The sequence below is a fragment of the Eleutherodactylus coqui genome, chromosome 6 (assembly GCF_035609145.1).
Source record: "Eleutherodactylus coqui strain aEleCoq1 chromosome 6, aEleCoq1.hap1, whole genome shotgun sequence".
In the NCBI taxonomy this organism is placed as follows: domain Eukaryota; kingdom Metazoa; phylum Chordata; class Amphibia; order Anura; family Eleutherodactylidae; genus Eleutherodactylus; species Eleutherodactylus coqui.
Genome location: NC_089842.1, coordinates 149,941,269 through 149,959,976, shown reverse-complemented (window position 1 = coordinate 149,959,976; position 18,708 = coordinate 149,941,269). Strand labels below are relative to the sequence as shown.

The following is an 18,708-nucleotide window of genomic DNA, read 5'->3' as shown; positions in this document are numbered from 1 at the left end:
TTGGGTGGGACACCTCCATTGACATCAATTGAGGCTGTCCGTGCAGATTCCACAGTAAAATAGAGCAGTTTGGGAATATACCATTTGTATCCGCGACTGCGAAGGAAAAATTGATAATACACGTCTTTCAATGCCCACTCTTTACCACAAATCGCCCACACAGATGCCGATCGCAGAATCCGCAATTCAAATCGTGTGAGACCAGCATACTACATGAGTGCCGTTAATGCTCAGGTGATGGCGCTAATTGCTGGTCTGCACCTGAGCCTGCTGGTTCAGCCTGGCAATTGTTGGAAAACACGAGTGCTAGTGTCAGCCACCAGCACTTGTATAATAGGACCCTAAGGCTGCATTCACGCGAACGTATATCGTCTCAGTTTTCACGCCGAGCCGATATACGTCGTCCTCATCTGCAGGGGGAGGGGGAGGATGGAAGAGCCAGGAGCAGGAACTGAGCTCCCGCCCCCTCTCTGCCCCTCTGCACTATTTGTAATGGGGAGAGGCGGGACGGGGGCAGGGCTAATTCTCGAAACGTAGCCCCTCGCCATCCCGCCTCCTTTCCGTATATCGGCTCGGTGTGAAAACCGAGCCGATGTACGTTCGTGTGAATGCAGCCCACGGCTGCATTCACACTTGGCGTGTTTTGTTGCATTTTTGAATTGCAGCAAAAGAGCAAAAAAAAAGAGCTGCGTGTTTTAGAAATTGCATGTGGTTTTTAACAATGCATTCTTTTTTCATTTCATCTTTAAAAAAAATTTTTTTTTTTTAAGCATACGGTTTTTGAAAAATACGTTTTTATTTTCTTTTGCATTTTTTTGCTGTGGGTTCAAAAATGCAGCAAAAAATGCCAAGTGTGAACTTAGCCTCAAGATCTTGGCGAGCCCTGCCTTCTACTGGGTGATATTAGGACAGAATCATTATTGTTAAGGGCAAACATCTCAGCGGCAATTTCGGTTTCACCTGGATTATTTCTTGCTTGTAGTCTTCTTGCTTGTCTTCCGAAGACAAGAACCTCACAGTTATTTCCAGAAGTAACAGGTCGAATTGGCATTTAATTGTGTCTGAGCATGGAAGCTAAGCAAAAAGTGCCCCCCTAGAACATGCGGCTATTTCTGTGCAGAAGAACGGCTTACAAGCATCATCCTGACACCAGAACACAGACACGCAGCGTGCTTCATCATCCTCTCATACGGAGTGTATTTTTGCTATTAGATTCCAGGTCACGGTCATAACATTTTATGTTGGGTCTTGTTCTTGCTTGGTATATTTTATATTGTAACGTCTAGCAGAAGAGTTGTGAAACTTTGTAGGACAAGGTAAAGTGCCTATAGAAAAACCAGACAAAAGTGATTAAAGGGGTTCCGACACGAAAAATGTTTTTATGCTTTAACAGCCATTGTTCCCTGGTCTGCCTAATGGACACAGGGAACCCACGATCTTTGGCCTGTTTAAGCATAAAACCTAATGCTTACCTTGTGTTTGTTGTGGTGCTGCGGGGGTCATCTCCCAAAGGCAGTTTTCTTCCTCCGACGAGCGGGATTGCGCGCATGCGCAGAAGACAGCTGCCCTCTGACAGGAGTCAGGACGGGCCGCCTCTCCACTACGCATGCGCAGCACTTGAGAGTTCAGCCAGGATGGACGGGCCATCCACAGCAAGCATTGCTTGTGACGTGCTTGCTGTGGGCGGCCCGTCCGTTCACCTCGGAAGTGGCTGACTGACAGAGTAGAGCAGGAAGCGGTCATTTTGACTGCTCCAGCTCTGCTTTAAGAAGCCACAGAAGAGGTTGCCGGCTGGAGGGGACATGCCTGGCGTTCGGTCCTGGCCAGGCAAGGTGAGTAAAAAAATTTTTTTTCATGTCAGAACCCCTTTAAAGCCTCTGCTGATATGCCCATTAGGTACCCTACAGAATGCTAATCTAGTGGCCAAAACTTGCGGACATTACCATCTACTTGACTGGCATTTTCCTTACGGCCATGTCTACTGAAAAGCAAGAAGAGCGGCATGTGACATGTCATGACAGTGCTGATTGGCAGATGTGGGAAGCTACTTACCAGGTTCTGCCTGCCACTTTAAAAATTATATAATGGGAGATGGGAGGGCTTTCCGAAACCAATGCCTTGTACCCCGCTCCACAGGTCTAGCTTACTGTACCCAGGTCTAGCACCAAGCTGCCCGCTGCCTAATGCGCCCTCTGGTCCCTTAGTATAGGCCATTAAATGGATTTTCCAAGCAAAAAACTATTGATGACCTATTCTCACGATAGCCCATCAGTAGTTAGTCACCAAGGCCCAATCCCACGGGTTCCCCGGTAATCACCTCATCTCCTGGCCTGCTGTCAGTGTTTTATAAGAGACGAGATCAGAAATGCCCTAGTTGGCTTCATTCCCATTGAAATCAGTGAAAACTGATGGAACTATTACAAGTCCTCGTCTGTTCCCTTTGTCAGAGGTGAAACTGATGGAAATGTGTAATAGCTGCTTCAGCTCCCATTGATTTCAATAGAAATGAAGCCAGCTAGGAAACTTCCGCTTCCTCTTCCTATGATGTAAGTCTGGTAATTAGATCAATGATTTTCCAGCGATTAACCCCTTAGTGACGGCCCTATAGTGTTTTTACGTCCTGCGCATGCAGGATGTTTATGAAGATCGCGTGTGTATGGAGATCGCGAGGCAACCTCCCTTCATACATCCCGGGTGCCGTCTGTTTCTTACAGCCGACACCTGGCGGCAACAGCTGCAATGAGCCACATGGATCATTGGGGTTGTTAACCCTTTAACTGTTGCTGTCAATTCTGACAGCGGCATTTAAATCCCACAAATGATGGGGGGAAAAAAGAAATGCGCTTTTTTTGGTCACCCTGTTTTCAAGAAAAAACGCAATAAAAAGTGATCAAAAAGTCATATGTATTCCAACATAAACTACAGGACGTCCCGCAAAAAATGAGCCCTCGCACAACTATGTCGATGGAAAATTAAAAAAGCTATTGCGTGCAGAAGATGGCGGCAGAAAATAATTTTAAAAAATGTAACATCTTTGATAAACAATATGGTAGTACAGCAAAAAAAACTACATAAGTTTGGTATCGTAGTAATCGTACTGACCTATAGAACAAAGTTATCATGACTGCGAAATTTCACAGCGGAATCAGACCTGGCGCCCCCCAGAGACCCTATACTCACCTGTCTGGATCTGCCGTGAGTGTCTCGGCCCGGCATGCATGCGCACTGCAGCGCATGACGCGCCGGTGCTGGGCTGCGACGCAGATTCCAGCAATATCTCCACAGTGCTCACTGCGGAAGTATTGCGGGACGGACGGCTTCCAATAACTGCAATGGAAGCTGTCCCTGCGATTTCCTGCACAAAATATAACATGCTGCGATTCTCCCCCGCGAGCGGAAAATCGCAGTTGATTTCCGCTCGTGGACAGGGGAGAATCATTTAACACAGCATGGCTATGGACGGCCATTGCTGCAGAATTTGCGGTGGGTGTCTGGCCATGAATTCCACAGTGATCCGTCCATGGGCATTCGGCCATCCTCAGGATAACTACAAAGTCAATGTGACAGCATGCAAGGTGCAGTAAAAATAAGGATTTTAAACACCACCAACATTTTGACCAACAGGACTTTATTAGGTATTCAAACATGTTCATTACATATAGGGTATATATAATAAATAGTACAGCACAATCACTCAGAAACCACCTTCACAGATGTATGAAAATTCAATAAAGTCCTTGATTTTACAGCCTCTTGCATGCTGTCACATTCACTTTATGGTTTGCACATTTGGTCCTGTGTAACTTTGCATAGTTAAAGTCCAGCCGATGAGGGGTTTGGATTGCGCTACTGACTATCTGTTACTTTTTTGTGGACTATCCTGAGGATAAGTCATCAATAGTTTTTGCCTGCATAACCCCTTTTAAGGGTCATATTCAACACCATTTTATACTTTTACACATAGAACTATTCTAAATAAAATGTCACTTTACTTAGATATTTATGTTGTACTGTGCTGGGGGAGTCACTGTATACATATATTACTTCTCCTGTACTGATCCAGAGTCACATTATACTCCAGAGCTGCACTCACTATTTTACTGATGGAGTCACCGTATATACACTACCGTTCAAAAGTTTGGGGTCACATTGAAATGTCCTTATTTTTGAAGGAAAAGCACTGTACTTTTCAATGAAGATAACTTTAAACTAGTCCTAACTTTAAACAAATGCACTCTATACATTGCTAATGTGGTAAATGACTATTCTAGCTGCAAATGCCTGGTTTTTTGTGCAAAATCTACAAAGGTGAATAGAGGCCCATTTCCAGCAACTATCACTCCAGTGTTCTAATGGTACAATGTGTTTGCTCATTGGCTCAGAAGGCTAATTGATGATTAGAAAACCCTTGTGCAATCATGTTCACACATCTGAAAACAGTCTAGCTCGTTACAGAAGCTACAAAACTGACCTTCCTGTGAGCAGATTGAGTTTCTGGAGCATCACATTTGTGGGGTCAATTAAACGCTCAAAATGGCCAGAAAAAGAGAACTTTCATCTGAAACTCGACAGTCTATTCTTGTTCTTAGAAATGAAGGCTATTCCATGCGAGAAATTGCTAAGAAATTGAAGATTTCCTACAACGGTGTGTACTACTCCCTTCAGAGGACAGCACAAACAGGCTCTAACCACAGTAGAAAAAGAAGTGGGAGGCCGCGTTGCACAACTAAGCAAGAAGATAAGCACATTAGAGTCTCTAGTTTGAGAAACAGACGCCTCACAGGTACCCAACTGGCATCTTCATTAAATAGTACCCGCAAAACACCAGTGTCAACATCTACAGTGAAGAGGCGGCTGCGGGATTTTGGGCTTCAGGGCAGAGTGGCAAAGAAAAAGCCATATCTGAGACTGGCCAATAAAAGAAAAAGATTAAGATGGGCAAAAGAACACAGACATTGGACAGAGGAAGACTGGAAAAAAGTGTTGTGGACGGATGAATCCAAGTTTGAGGTGTTTGGATCACAAAGAAGAACGTTTGTGAGACGCAGAACAAATGAAAAGATGCTGGAAGAATGCCTGACGCCATCTGTTAAGCATGGTGGAGGTAATGTGATGGTCTGGGGTTGCTTTGGTGCTGGTAAGGTGGGAGATTTGTACAGGGTAAAAGGGATTCTGAATAAGGAAGGCTATCACTCCATTTTGCAACGCCATGCCATACCCAGTGGACAGCGCTTGATTGGAACCAATTTCATCCTACAACAGGACAATGACCCTAAACACACCTCCAAATTGTGCAAGAACTATTTACAGCAGAAGCAGGCAGCTGGTATTCTATCGGTAATGGAGTGGCCAGCGCAGTCACCAGATCTGAACCCCATTGAGCTGTTGTGGGAGCAGCTTGACCGTATGGTATGCCAGAAGTGCCCATCCAACCAATCCAACTTGTGGGAGATGCTTCTAGAAGCGTGGGGTGCAATTTCACAAGCTTACCTCAACAAATTAACAGCTAGAATGTCAAAGGTGTGCAATGCTGTAATTGCTGCAAAAGGAGGATTCTTTGACGAAAGCAAAGTTTGATGTAAAAACCATGTTATTTCAAATACAAATCATTATTTCTAACCTTGTCAATGTCTTGACTCTATTTTCTATTCATTTCACAACGCATGGTGGTGAATAAGTGTGACTTTTCATGGAAAACAAAAAATTGTTTGGGTGACCCCAAACTTTTGAACGGTAGTGTATGCATTATATTATTTATCCTGTACTGACCCTAGGCCTCCTGCCCATGGCCGTGGCGGACTCCGCCAGTGGTATAACGCAGCAGAGTCTGACATGGCGCCCCACAAAGACCCCATACTCACCTCTCCGGATTCACTGCTCGAGTCCCGTCCGGCCAGCAGGCGTGCATGTACAGTGGAGCACATGATGTTCCGGCAGTGGGCGGTGACGTATAATCACGCGATACTTCCGTTGTGCTTACAGTGGAAGTATCGCGTGATGGGTGGCTTTCATTGACCACAATGGAAGCTGGTTGCACATTTCTCTGCGGCAATTGGAACGTTCTGCTATTTCTTTCACGCTGCGGAATTCCATTGTAGAATTCCGCAACGTGAACATTGAGCTATTAGGTTCAATAGAACCTAATAGCTGTGGGACAACGCCGCGGATTTCCACCGCAATCCATCCGTTGGAATTAAGCCTTACTTACAGCCTGTATTCTCTAGAGATGCATTCCCAGTTCTGCAGTTCTTCCAGAGCTGAAATTTCTCAGCATTTCCCGCTTGTTTAGTGTTTACACAGAGCTTGATCTGATAAATTGCATTGTGTCAAGTCTTGTCTTTATATCAGGCACTGTACAGTCATCTAATGTAGGACATATTAAAGGGGTAGCCAGTCTTTAAAAGTTGATGGCCTACGCAAAGGTGTCTGCTGCTTGATTGACATCCCTACTAATCAGCTGATTGAAGGGGCTATAACACCCTTACGAGCATTGTAGCATCCTCGGTGTTTACATATGAGCATAATCATACTTGTAAAAGGGTGAAACACTGACAGGAGACAACACTTTATTTAATCAACAGCTTTTACTGAATTAAGTTAATCTATGGATGCTCATGGTCACAGTACCGGCGGTGAGGGTACATGCCAGGCAGTATTACAATAGTTATATTCTTGTACATGGTGTTATAGTAGTTATATTCTTGTATATAGTAGCAGTGTTATAGTAGTTATATTCTTGTACATAGGAGCAGTATTATAGTAGTTATATTCTTGTACATAGGGGGCAGTATTATAGTAGTTATATTCTTGTACATGGGGAACAGTATTATAGCAGTTATATTCTTGTACATAGGTGGCAGTATTATAGTAGTTATATTCTTGTACATAGGAGCAGTATTATAGCAGTTATATTCTTGTACATAGGAGCAGTATTATAGTAGTTATATTCTTGTACATAGGAGCAGTATTATAGTAGTTATATTCTTGTACATAGGGGGGCAGTATTATAGTAGTTATATTCTTGTACATAGGGGGGCAGTATTATAGTAGTTATATTCTTGTACATAGGAGCAGTATTATAGTAGTTATATTCTTGTACATAGGGAGCAGTATTATAGTAGTTATATTCTTGTACATAGGAGCAGTATTATAGTAGTTATATTCTTGTACATAGGGAGCAGTATTATAGTAGTTATATTCTTGTACATAGGAGCAGTATTATAGTAGTTATATTCTTGTACATAGGGGGCAGTATTATAGTAGTTATATTCTTGTAAATAGAGGCAGTATTATAGTAGTTATATTCTTGTACATAGGGGGCAGTATTATAGTAGTTATATTCTTGTAAATAGAGGCAGTATTATAGTAGTTATATTCTTGTACATTGGGACAATATTATAGTAGTTATATTCTTGTACATAGGAGTAGTATTATATTAGTTCTATTCTTGTACATAGGGAGCAGTATTATAGTAGTTATATTCTTGTACATAGGGAGCAGTATTATAGTAGTTATATTCTTGTACATAGGAGCAGTATTATAGTAATTATATTCTTGTACATAGGGCACAGTATTATAGTAGTTATATTCTTGTACATAGGGGGCAGTATTATAGTAGTTATATTCTTGTACATAGGGGGCAGTATTATAGTAGTTATATTCTTGTACATAGGGAGCAGTATTATAGTAGTTATATTCTTGTACATAGGGAGCAGTATTATAGTAGTTATATTCTTGTACATAGGGGTTAGTATTATAGTAGTTATATTCTTATACATAGAAGGCAGTATTATAGTAGTTATATCCTTGTACATAGGGGGGAGATTATAGTAGTTATATTCTTGTACATAGGAAGCAGTATTATAGTAGTTATATTCTTGTACATAGGAGGCAGTATTATAGTAGTTATATTCTTGTACATAGGAGCACTATTATAGTAGTTATATTCTTGTACATAGGGGCAGTTTTATAGTAGTTATATTCTTGAACATAGGAGGCAGTATTATAGCTGTTATATTCTCGTACATAGGGGGCAGTATTGTAGTAGTTATATTCTTGTACATGGTAATATAGTACGTTAGTCTGAATGAAGACTATATCCATCTAGTTTAGCCTGTTGCAACACCCGCCCTTCCCCCTCTTGTTGGTCCAGAGGAAGGCAAAAAAAAAAGCCAATTTAGCTCATTTGGAGGAAAAAAATTCTTTCCTAACTACATAATAGCAGCCAGAATAATCCCTGGATCAACATTATAGATCAACAACCCCACTGGTCACCTCATGTCTATATCCTGTAATATCCTTGCGCTCTAGAAAAACATCTAGTCCCCTCTTAACCCCTTAGTGACGGCCCTATCGTGTTTTTACGTCCTGCTGTTGCAGGACATGTATGGAGGGAGATAGCGCCGTTTATTACAGCTGACACCCGCTGGCATTAGCTGCAATCGTGGCTATTAACCCTTTAAACGTCGCTGTCAATTCTGACAGTGGCATTTCAATCTCCTGAACGATGTTCGGGGGTCCCGTACGGCCCCCCGCGGCAAAATCGGGGGAGCCGTGCAGGTGTCATGGCAGCTGGTGGCCTTCTGAAACGCCCCAGGGCTGCCTTAGCAGATTGCCTATCAAGCCATCCTCCTGGCTTGATAGACTGCCTCTCAAAAAACAGTATGGCGTAATGCTATACTGCAGGATCGATCAAAGCATCGCTGGTTGTGGTCCTCTAGGAGGACTAAAAGAAAGTGTAAAAATAAGATCAATAAAGTTTCAGTAATTATTTAGAAAAAAAAAAAAAATGTTTGGTATCGCTGCGTCCATAAAAGTCAGATCTATCAAAGTAATGTATTATTTGTCCCGCACGGTGTACGTGGTCCAAAAAAAAAAAAAAAGAACCCCCGAAATGCACTTTTTTGGTCACCCTATCTCTAAGAAAAAGTGTAATAAAAAGCGACCAAAAAGTCAATTGTATGCGAAAATGGTACCAACGGAAGCGACAGAACGTACCGCACAAAATGAGCCCTCACATAACTTTGTCGACAGAAAAATAAAAGTTATTGTGCGCAGAAAATGGACAGAAAATAATTTAAAAAAATTAAATATCTTAAAAAAATAAAAAAATACAAGCAGTACAGCAAAAAAAAAAAACTACATAAGTTTGGTATCGTAGTAATTGTACTGACCCATAGAATAAAGTTATCGGGTCATTTTTGTTGCAGTCTTTGCGCCGTAGAAACAGGCCGCAACAAAAGATTGTGGAATGTGTTTTTTTTTTCCATTTCTCTCCGCTTAGAATTTTTAAAAAGTTTTTCAGTACATTATATGGTGCATTAAATAGTACCATTAAAAATTACTATTCATCCCGTAAAAACAAGCCCTCATACAGCGACGTCGATGGATAAATAACGGAGCCAGGATTTTTTAAAAGGGAGGAGGAAAAAACAAAAATGGAAAAAAAGCAAAAAAGCTCCGTCACTAAGGGGTTAAACTCTTCTATGGATTTTGCCATGACCACGTACTGAGGCAGAGAGTTCCACAATCTCACTGCTCTTACAGTAAAGAACCCCCTTCTTTGTTGGTGATGAAACCTGCTTTCTTCTAAACGTAGCGGATGCCCTCTTGTTACTGTCACAGTGCTGGGTATAAACAGGTCATGGCAGAGATCCTTGTATTGTCCCCTAATGTATGTATACATAGTTATGTGATCGCCCCTTAACTGTTTTTATTTTTTCAAGGTAAATAATCCCAATTTTGATAGCCTCTCTGGGTATTCCAGTCCTGTCATTCCATTTATTAATTTAGTTGCCCTTCTTTGAACCCCCTCCAGCACTGTAACATCTTTCCTGAGCACCGGCGTCCAGAACTGTACACAGTATTCCATGTGGGCCTGACAAGTGCCTTATATAGAGGGGGAGAATAATGTTCTCGTCCCTCACCCCTATACCTCTTTTAATGCATCCCAAAACTTTATTTGCTTTTGCAGCAGCTGACTGGCATTGGTTGCTCCAGTTAAGTCTACATTTGAATTGCCATAGGCAAAATTAACCCTTTGGTATTAATTCTCAACAAAATATAAACGTTTATTATAATGTAAACGGACAAATGCCTCTATTTAAAAACCCAGTCTGCAAAGATCAGTCCATAAACATGGCAGTATCAAGACTGCTCCTATATAATATAATAGTTTGGTAACTGCAGTCATCTATGAAGGATGGCCAATTCTATATTCTTAGTACAGATAAACTTTCTAATTGACTGACTAAGCAAATAGTAAAGTTTTACTATTAGGAGTTATACTGCTAGTTTTAAGATATCAGGCTCTGATAGTCAATCAGAAAGTTTATCTCTACTAAGAATATAGAATTGGCCATCCTTCATAGATGGCTGCCGTTACCAAACTATTATATTATATAGGAGCAGTCTTGATACTGCCATGTTTATGAACTGACCTTTGCAGACTGGGTTTTTAAATATAGTTGTTTGTCTGTCTATTTTATAATAAAGGCTTATATTTTATTGATGATTAAATTGGCCTGACATGATCGCCCCCTCATGAACCCATGCTGATGAGGAGTTATGCTGTTGTTTACCTCTAGGTATTCTAGAATGGCATCTTTCAGAAACCCCTCGAATATTTTTTCAATTATTGAAGTGAGACTTACTGGCCTGTAGTTACCAGGCTCTCTTTCAGACCCCTTTTTGTATATTGGAACCACATTGGTAATTCACCAATCCATCGGTACAACCCCAGTCTCAATAGTGTCCATAAATATAAGAAGTAAGGACTAGCTATCACATCACTTAGTTCCCTTAGACCCTTGGGTGTATCCCATCTGGGCCTGGCGATTTATCGATTTTAATCCTCTTTAACCGGCTCTGCACTTCCTCCTGTGTTAGGCATGCAATATTTAGTGGGGGGTTCGTTTTATTCCCCTGCATCTCATGTGACATTTCTTTTTCATTCGTGAATACACTTAAAAAAAAGACTATTTAATAGATTTGCCTTCCCCCATCGTCTTCTATGGTTTCTCCTGCATTATTTGTTAAAGGCCAGTGCTGTTTATATAATTGAAGAATAGTTTCGGGTTGTTTTTGCTCTCTTTGGCGATCAGTCTTTCTGCCTCCTCCTCAGAAATTTTGATCTTTTCTTTACATGTTTTTTTTCCCTGTATGATTTTAGCGCTTCTTCGCTGCCTTCTTGTTTTAGTAGTTTAAACGCTTTCTTTTTTTTGTTTATTGCCCCCATTACAGTCTTGTCGAGCCACATTGTTTTCCTTCTACTTGTAGTCCTTGTATTTTCAAAGGGTATGAACTGCTCACATGAGGTAATTAAGATGGTTTTCAACTTCTCCCATTTGTCGTCTGTGCTGATATTTATGAGGATATTGTCCCAATTAGTGTTACCGATAGTAGTTCTGAGTGTTCAATTTTTGTTTTACTAAAATTTAGGTTTTTGTTGCTCCCTGATAAGGCTTCTTTTTGTCACTATTTCCCAAGTGCCCCTGCACCTGCCCCCCCGGGATTCTGTCTGGTTTGTTGAGGGAGAGTATTATAGCAGTATTATGCATTATTGGATCTAAATGTTCTGGTTAACGTGCTCTCCTGGTGTTCATCTCATAGGTGATCCATGTGTACAGAGCAGCTGTGCAGCAACACTTCGACCTCCTCTTCCTCCCTGATGGTAAAGAATTTCTGAGTACCACAGACTGCGTGAGTCGAGATTCTGCTGACCGCACCATCATCGCCTGGGATTTTGCCACAACTGCGAAAATCTCCAATCAAATATTTCATGTACGACTCTTATCTACACTCCTGAACAGTATATCTGCCTAGTTATGCAATGGATACATTTTCTATGGTTCATTTTGAAAAGGTTTGGCAGCAGCCCCTGTACGAGTTATAATGGTAGCCATATTGGTTTCCATCCAGCAGTCTTTGAAACAGATTTAAATAAGAAAAATAGCTGAATAGAATTTTAGCAGTTCAAGAAATGGAATCGACTGTAAGGATATGTTCACACAGCGCAATTCTCTGCAGAATTTTTTGTGTGAACTTTTGCTTCTAAAAATCATATTAAAGTCCACATTTTTCTGATGCGCTTTTTAGTGTGGATCTACATGCGTAGTTAGGCCTATCAATGGGCAAAATCTTATGTGTAGAGTTTCGATGTGGAAACTGGAAAAAGGTGACACATCTTTTCTTTTAGTTTTCACATTTGCGTTCCACACACAGATTTTGTCCATTGACATGAATCGTGCCAAAACTGCTTCAGAAAGACACGTGAATTTTATTGTGTGAATATATGCTTAGATCTTAGCTATAAAGCATATGTGCATGTTTTAGCTTTACTGCATTTTATTTATTTATCTTGAAGTCTGGCATTCTGTGCTTATCAAAGTGCTAATGACCATTTGTCTGTGAGTGTGTGAGTGTTTTACATGCTCCGCCCCGGATCACATGACTGTGATATCATCACAGTTCCTAAAGCATATATAAAACACAGAGCCTGACAGCAGTCGTGTGCTCACAGGACCTGTGATGATGTCACCATCATCTGATCAGTCACATGGCCTCTGAGCTCTTCCCCTGATCACATCATACTGATGCCATCACAGGTCCTTCATCATTGTGCATTGAATGAGGGATTATGGGCGGACCACATCCCCCACAAACCCCTGCAGCCTCAGTTGCTATGAATACAGCCGAACTCAGTCTGACAGTTTGTAGCTGGTTGTGAGTCAGCTGCACACCTGTGTGGAGACTCCAATAAATGACCCCTCCCAAATGTCCACATACAGAGCTGGCGGTGCATATTGACCAACACCATTGAAGCATAGCCCTTCACCACTATCTTCACATCCCCTGAACATGATATCATATCCTCTCAAGTGCTAATGCCGCCAACACCAGTCCAGCCTTCATCTAATCGTCAACCGTTGCCCAGTGTTGGAACAAACCGTCGCTGTCGTGCAAACATGTCACCACAGATGGTTCAACGCCGCCGTTAAGCTAATGCTGCTTACATGACACAGTGACAAGTCACAATTACACCTCTCCAATTCCTTACAGTGTATATTAGTAAGTGGCACACCGCCCCACCAGAATCACTGGTTGTATCCCTTCGGAATGTTCACAGGTTTAAATGTTGCAGTATCGGTATTGCTACTTTGTACATTTACTGACGTTTTCCTATTCATAGGTGTTTGCACTGTGCAGCAAAATTGCAAATAATGCCAATAGATTACTATTTGCACGGAAATATTTAGACCAACTCCAATCCCTTACACTGTATATAATATTAGTAAGTGGTGCATTGCGCCACCAGAAACACTGCTACTATAAATAATACTAATAACTAGTATTTTAATATACCTTTATAAGCATAGCTTACTGCATGCTATGTACTCCTTGAACTCCATAATAAAATAATATCCAGAAGCAGCCCAGTAATGGCATCAGGCAGCTGGGTTTTATCATTTCCTCTATGGCTGTGCAGAGGATTTGACATTCTCTATTAGAAAACCCGAAATATAAAAATGTTCGGAAATTAATTGGCTCAAAAACTGGAACTTAGTTACTTTTAAACAAAACATAACATTGTGTTTGTAGGGAGGACATTTACTTCCAGCATTTGCTCAGGCGTGTATCATATGCCTAATGCTAGATTTCATGCAAGTTGTACATTTTCAAGGACATTCAGCATCTGAAAAAAGAAATTATAAAACAAAAAAAAAATAAATCTAAAGGTTGAAAATTGAGAAATGTAACTTCATGCGGAGCTGAGAGCTGCCTTCATAAAGCCTTGATAGTCCTCTGTATAATGAGCATCTACACGGATTCTGCCATGTGGAAAATAAGACTCACTTGTAGTAGAGCCTATTAATATTCCCCGTCCCGCCACCGCTGCGCCTGATACTGTGTGAGTGTTATTTATTGATTGCAATTCATGAGATTTTATTAAATGTGAATGTGTCAGGCTCTTGTCACAAGTGAAGAAGAGAATCAGACGCACTTAACTTTCATCTCATCGCTGGAGCTTGAAACCGATATTTGTTTTCTACGCAGCCTGGCTTGCTGCCACTCTTGGCAAACTACAACTGTCAGCATGGCGGGAGTTTCAGTTTTGCAAGAGCTGGAGAGATGTTGCGTTAAATGGTTATTATGCAGCTCCTAGATGTAGTTTAAATGGCTTTTCTGGGATATTGGCCTATCCGTAGGGCACTTTTATGCAAGACGATCGCTCAGTGAATGGAGCGGGCCAGAGATCGCTCCGGACGCTTGCTTCCATTCACTGTAAACAGGCAGTAGAAAGTCATCGTTCATAGATGAACAATCGTCCGTTTGCACAAGCCGATCGGCCAGTTTTTATGCCTGCCGAGAATTAATGATAAGCTAAAAATTATCATTCAGTTGCTAGCAGCATTTACACTGCACGATTATTGTTCCTTAGGATACAGGAGGTCATCAATATCATAATGGTGGTGGGGTGACTCCTGGCTCCCCCTGATCAGATGACTCCTTTGTTTATCAGGTAGAGCGCCATACATCTCTTAGTGACTGTGCCTGGTATTGCAGTGCACTGAAGCTCTCAGTCCTTTTTGAGTCAATGGAATAAAACGTTTCCTGGCTAACAAGATGATGGATGTGGCACCAACTGAAGCACGATGGCCCTTTCAGTCAGCTGATCTGCAGCAGTGATAAGAGTTGTAGCCCTACCAATCTGATAATTATGACCTATCTTAAGGATAGGTCATCAATATTGTAACCCAGAAAACCCTTTTATTAGGCTGTGCACTGTGCCTGCAATCCAACTAGGAAAAGGTAAAATGTAAAGTCCCCTGGTGCAAGCACTGAGTCGTGACCAACTCCTAGGGTGGCGTCACATGGTGACATTTTCTTGGCAGACTGTTTTTGTGGGGTGGTTTGCCATTGCCTTCTACAGTCATCTTTACCCCTGGGTAAAGTTGGGTACTCATTTTACTGACCTCGGAAAATCATTGTACTGTGATTCAACCTTGAGCCAGCTACCTGAACCTGGCGGGAATTGAACCCGCAACCTTCAGGTCGTGAGTCAGAGCTTAGGACTGCATTCTGCTGCCCTAACACTCTGCACTTTATAGTATGACTTACATTTCAATTCCTCACAATTTGCATGACATTGCTTGCTGTCAGTGAGTGGAAATATTAGTGTTGAGGCCACAAACCTGCCCTGACCTCCAACACCTCACACAGCTGATGAGCTTGTTACAGTGTATCAGAAGCTAGGTAGCTATCACCCTAGAGTTCAGGAAAGGAGAGAGCTTTTTTTCTGTGCTGCTATGTTTAGCTCATGCAGGATTTCCAGCACTGGTACATCGTAGCAAACCTTCAGCTGTGTAAACAGGACTAATATGAAATAGAATGGTTTCGGTCATACGGCTTACCTCCTACAAAACTATTTACAGCCTGAATATAACCTCACATATTGAGCTTGATTGGTACATATCACCGAAGGATACTTCAGCTCAGCTGCTGCACGCATCATACAAGAGAATGGGGCTGATTTACTATTACCAGTTTTCTGGTGCAAATTGACATATTTTGCACCATATTTATGATGCATTTTAGACATTGTCACACAATTTTTTTTAAAGAACACACCTGACGAAGGAGCGTTTCTTTGTGGAAAAAGAGACATGGCCTGGAAGCGCCAAATTGTGTGAAATTGCACCAATTTTGGCTCAATTTTTGGCCCCAACTTATAGGAGATAGAAAGTTAGACTACAAAGTCTAAATATTCACCAGATTTATCATCCAACAGAGTCAAGTGTAATAAATCTGGTACATTTAACCCTTTCCAATCCACTGTCTGACCTCTGAAGACATTATGATTTAAGGCTGTACAGCTCCGATGTTGGTAGACATCCGTCGGGGGTTCTCTTACTGTATATAGCCAGCCTCTCTGCTGTCGGAGCCTATCCAACTGTCACCTCATGCAGTACCAGCTTTAGCCAGCAGATAGCTCCGTTGTATAACGGCAGAAAAAGAGTAAGCCCCCTAGGAAAACCAGGATACAAATTGGACTGGAAAGGGTTAAAGACTATGTAGTCTACGTTTGCACGGTCTAATAGACAGCATTAGTAAATCAGCACTAATCTATATATATAAAATTGAATGTATGCGTGTGTCTGTCTGTCTGCGTGTCTGTCTGTCTGTCTGTTTGTCCTTTATGCGCTACTACACCATTCATCCGATCGCCATGAAACTTTGGGAAGTTGTTGAGTACACTCCTGGGAAGATTATAGGCATAGTACATTTATGCTACGATAAATGGCGCGCGTGCGTGCGTCGCCGACAGTTACGACCCCCCCACGTAGATCGTTCGATTTCCATCATTGCCACTAATTCTCTCACTTCCCGATGTTGTAGAAACATGAAATTTGGCACGAGCATTGATTATGTCATAAATAGAAAAAGCTAATGGGTCCCAACTCGATTATTCAATTGTAAGCGCCAAAGAATTAGCGTCCAAATTTTACGTACGGAATCTAATTTTCTCACTTCCTAATGTCATAGAAACTTGAAATTTGGCACGAGCATTGATTATGTCAAAAATAGGAAAAGCTAATGGGTCCCAACTCGATTATTCAATTGTAAGCGCCAAAGAATTAGCGTCCAAATTTTACGTACGGAATCTAATTTTCTCACTTCCTAATGTCATAGAAACATGAAATTTGGCACGAGCATTGATTATGTCATAAATAGAAAAAGCTAATGGGTCCCAACTCGATTATTCAATTGTAAGCGCCAAAGAATTAGCGTCCAAATTTTACGTACGGAATCTAATTTTCTCACTTCCTAATGTCATAGAAACTTGAAATTTGGCACGAGCATTGATTATGTCAAAAATAGGAAAAGCTAATGAGTCCAAACCCGATTATTCAATTCTATGCGCAAAAGAATTAGCGTCCAAATTTTACGTACGGAATCTAATTTTCTCACATAGAAACTTGAAATTTGGCACAAGCATTGATTATGTCATAAATAGGAAAAGTTAATGGGTCCCAATTCGATTATTCAATTGTAAGCGCCAAAGAATTAGCGTCCAAATTTTACGTACGGAATGTAATTTTCTCGCTTCCCAATGTCATATAAACTTGAAATTTGGCAGGAGCATTGATTATGTCATAAATAGGAAAAGTTAATGGGTCCCAACTCGATTATTCAATTCTATGCGCAAAAGAATTAGTGTCCAAATTTTACGTACGGAATCTAATTTTCTCACATAGAAACTTGAAATTTGGCATGGGCACTGATTATGTCATAAATAGGAAAAGCTAATGGGTCCCAACTCGATTATTCAATTCTAAGCGCCAAAGAATTAGCGTCCAAATTTTACGTACAGAATGTAATTTTCTCACATAGAAACTTGAAATTTGGCACGGGCATTGAATGTCATAAATAGGAAAAGCTAATGGGTCCCAACTCGATTATTCAATTCTATGCGCAAAAGAATTAGCGTCCAAATTTTACGTACGGAATGTAATTTTCTCACATAGAAACTTGAAATTTGGCACGGGCATTGAATATGTCATAAATAGGAAACGCTAATGGGTCCCAAGTCGATTATTCAATTCTAAGCGCAAAACAATTAGCGTCCAAATTTTACGTACGGAATCTAATTCTCTCACTTCCTGATATATATAAATGTATGTATGTCTGTCTGTCTGTCCTTTATGCATTGCTACACCATTCATCCAATTGTCATGAGACTTTGGGAAGTTGTTGAGTACACTCCTGGGAAGATTACTGGCATAGTACATCTATCCTACGATAGGTGCCGCGCGTGCGAGCGTCGTCGACAGTTATGCCCCCCAGACAAAGATCGTTTGATTTCCATCTCAAGCACGAAAGCAAAAGGCATTATGAGCAACGGGATGCGTGTTCAACCAGAAAATGATGCATCCGCCGAACGTTTCGCAAGACAATTGCTGGATATTGAGAATGCTGAGGTAACATGAAAGCTGTGCTGTGATTGGTTGCTATTTCTTATACTGCTGAGGTAACATGAAAGCTGCGCTGTGATTGGTGGCTACTTCTTATACTACTGAGGTTGCATGAAAGCTGTGCTGCGATTCGTTGTTGTATATTATACCACTGAGGTAACATGAAAGCTGCGCTGTGATTGGTTGCTATATATAATACCGCAGAGTAACATGAAAGCTGCGCTGTGATTGGTTGCTATTTTTTATATTGCTGAGGCAGAATAAAAGTTGCGCTGTGATTGGTTGTTATTTCTCTTACTGCTGAGGTAACATGAAAACTGCGCTGTGATTGGTTGTTATATTTTATACTGCTAAGGTAACATGAAAGCTGCGCTGGGATTGGTTGTTATATATTATACCACTGAGGTAACATGAAAGCTGCGCTGTGATTGGTTGTTATCTAGATATATAAAAACGAATGAATGTATGTCTGTCTGTCTTCGCAGCAACGCGCGACGGGTAAGCTAGTATCTCATAAAACGTCTTCAGAAATGTAAATTTGCGTTTCTCTACTTCTAGGAACGCTACACCTGTCCAAGCCTCGCCCTCCACCCGAAAGATAGTGTGTTTGCAGCACAGACTAACGGAAACTACATTGTGTTATTCTCCACCCAGCGCCCTTATAAAATGAATAAGAAGAGAAGATTTGAAGGACACAAGGTAATGGATGTGTACTATCTTTCTTGTACATAGG

General features: G+C 41.2%; 1 protein-coding gene across 3 annotated transcripts in view; it reads left to right on the top strand.

The window, feature by feature from the left end:
• WDR25 (WD repeat domain 25) overlaps nucleotides 1–18,708 on the top strand; it is a 121,286-nt gene that overhangs the window by 86,986 nt on the left and 15,592 nt on the right. For all 3 annotated transcript variants that reach the window (XM_066607955.1, XM_066607954.1, XM_066607956.1), the window contains exons 5-6: nucleotides 11,611–11,781; nucleotides 18,534–18,674. In XM_066607955.1, the coding sequence (XP_066464052.1) occupies nucleotides 11,611–11,781; nucleotides 18,534–18,674 (312 nt within the window). The remainder of the gene's footprint in view (nucleotides 1–11,610; nucleotides 11,782–18,533; nucleotides 18,675–18,708) is intronic.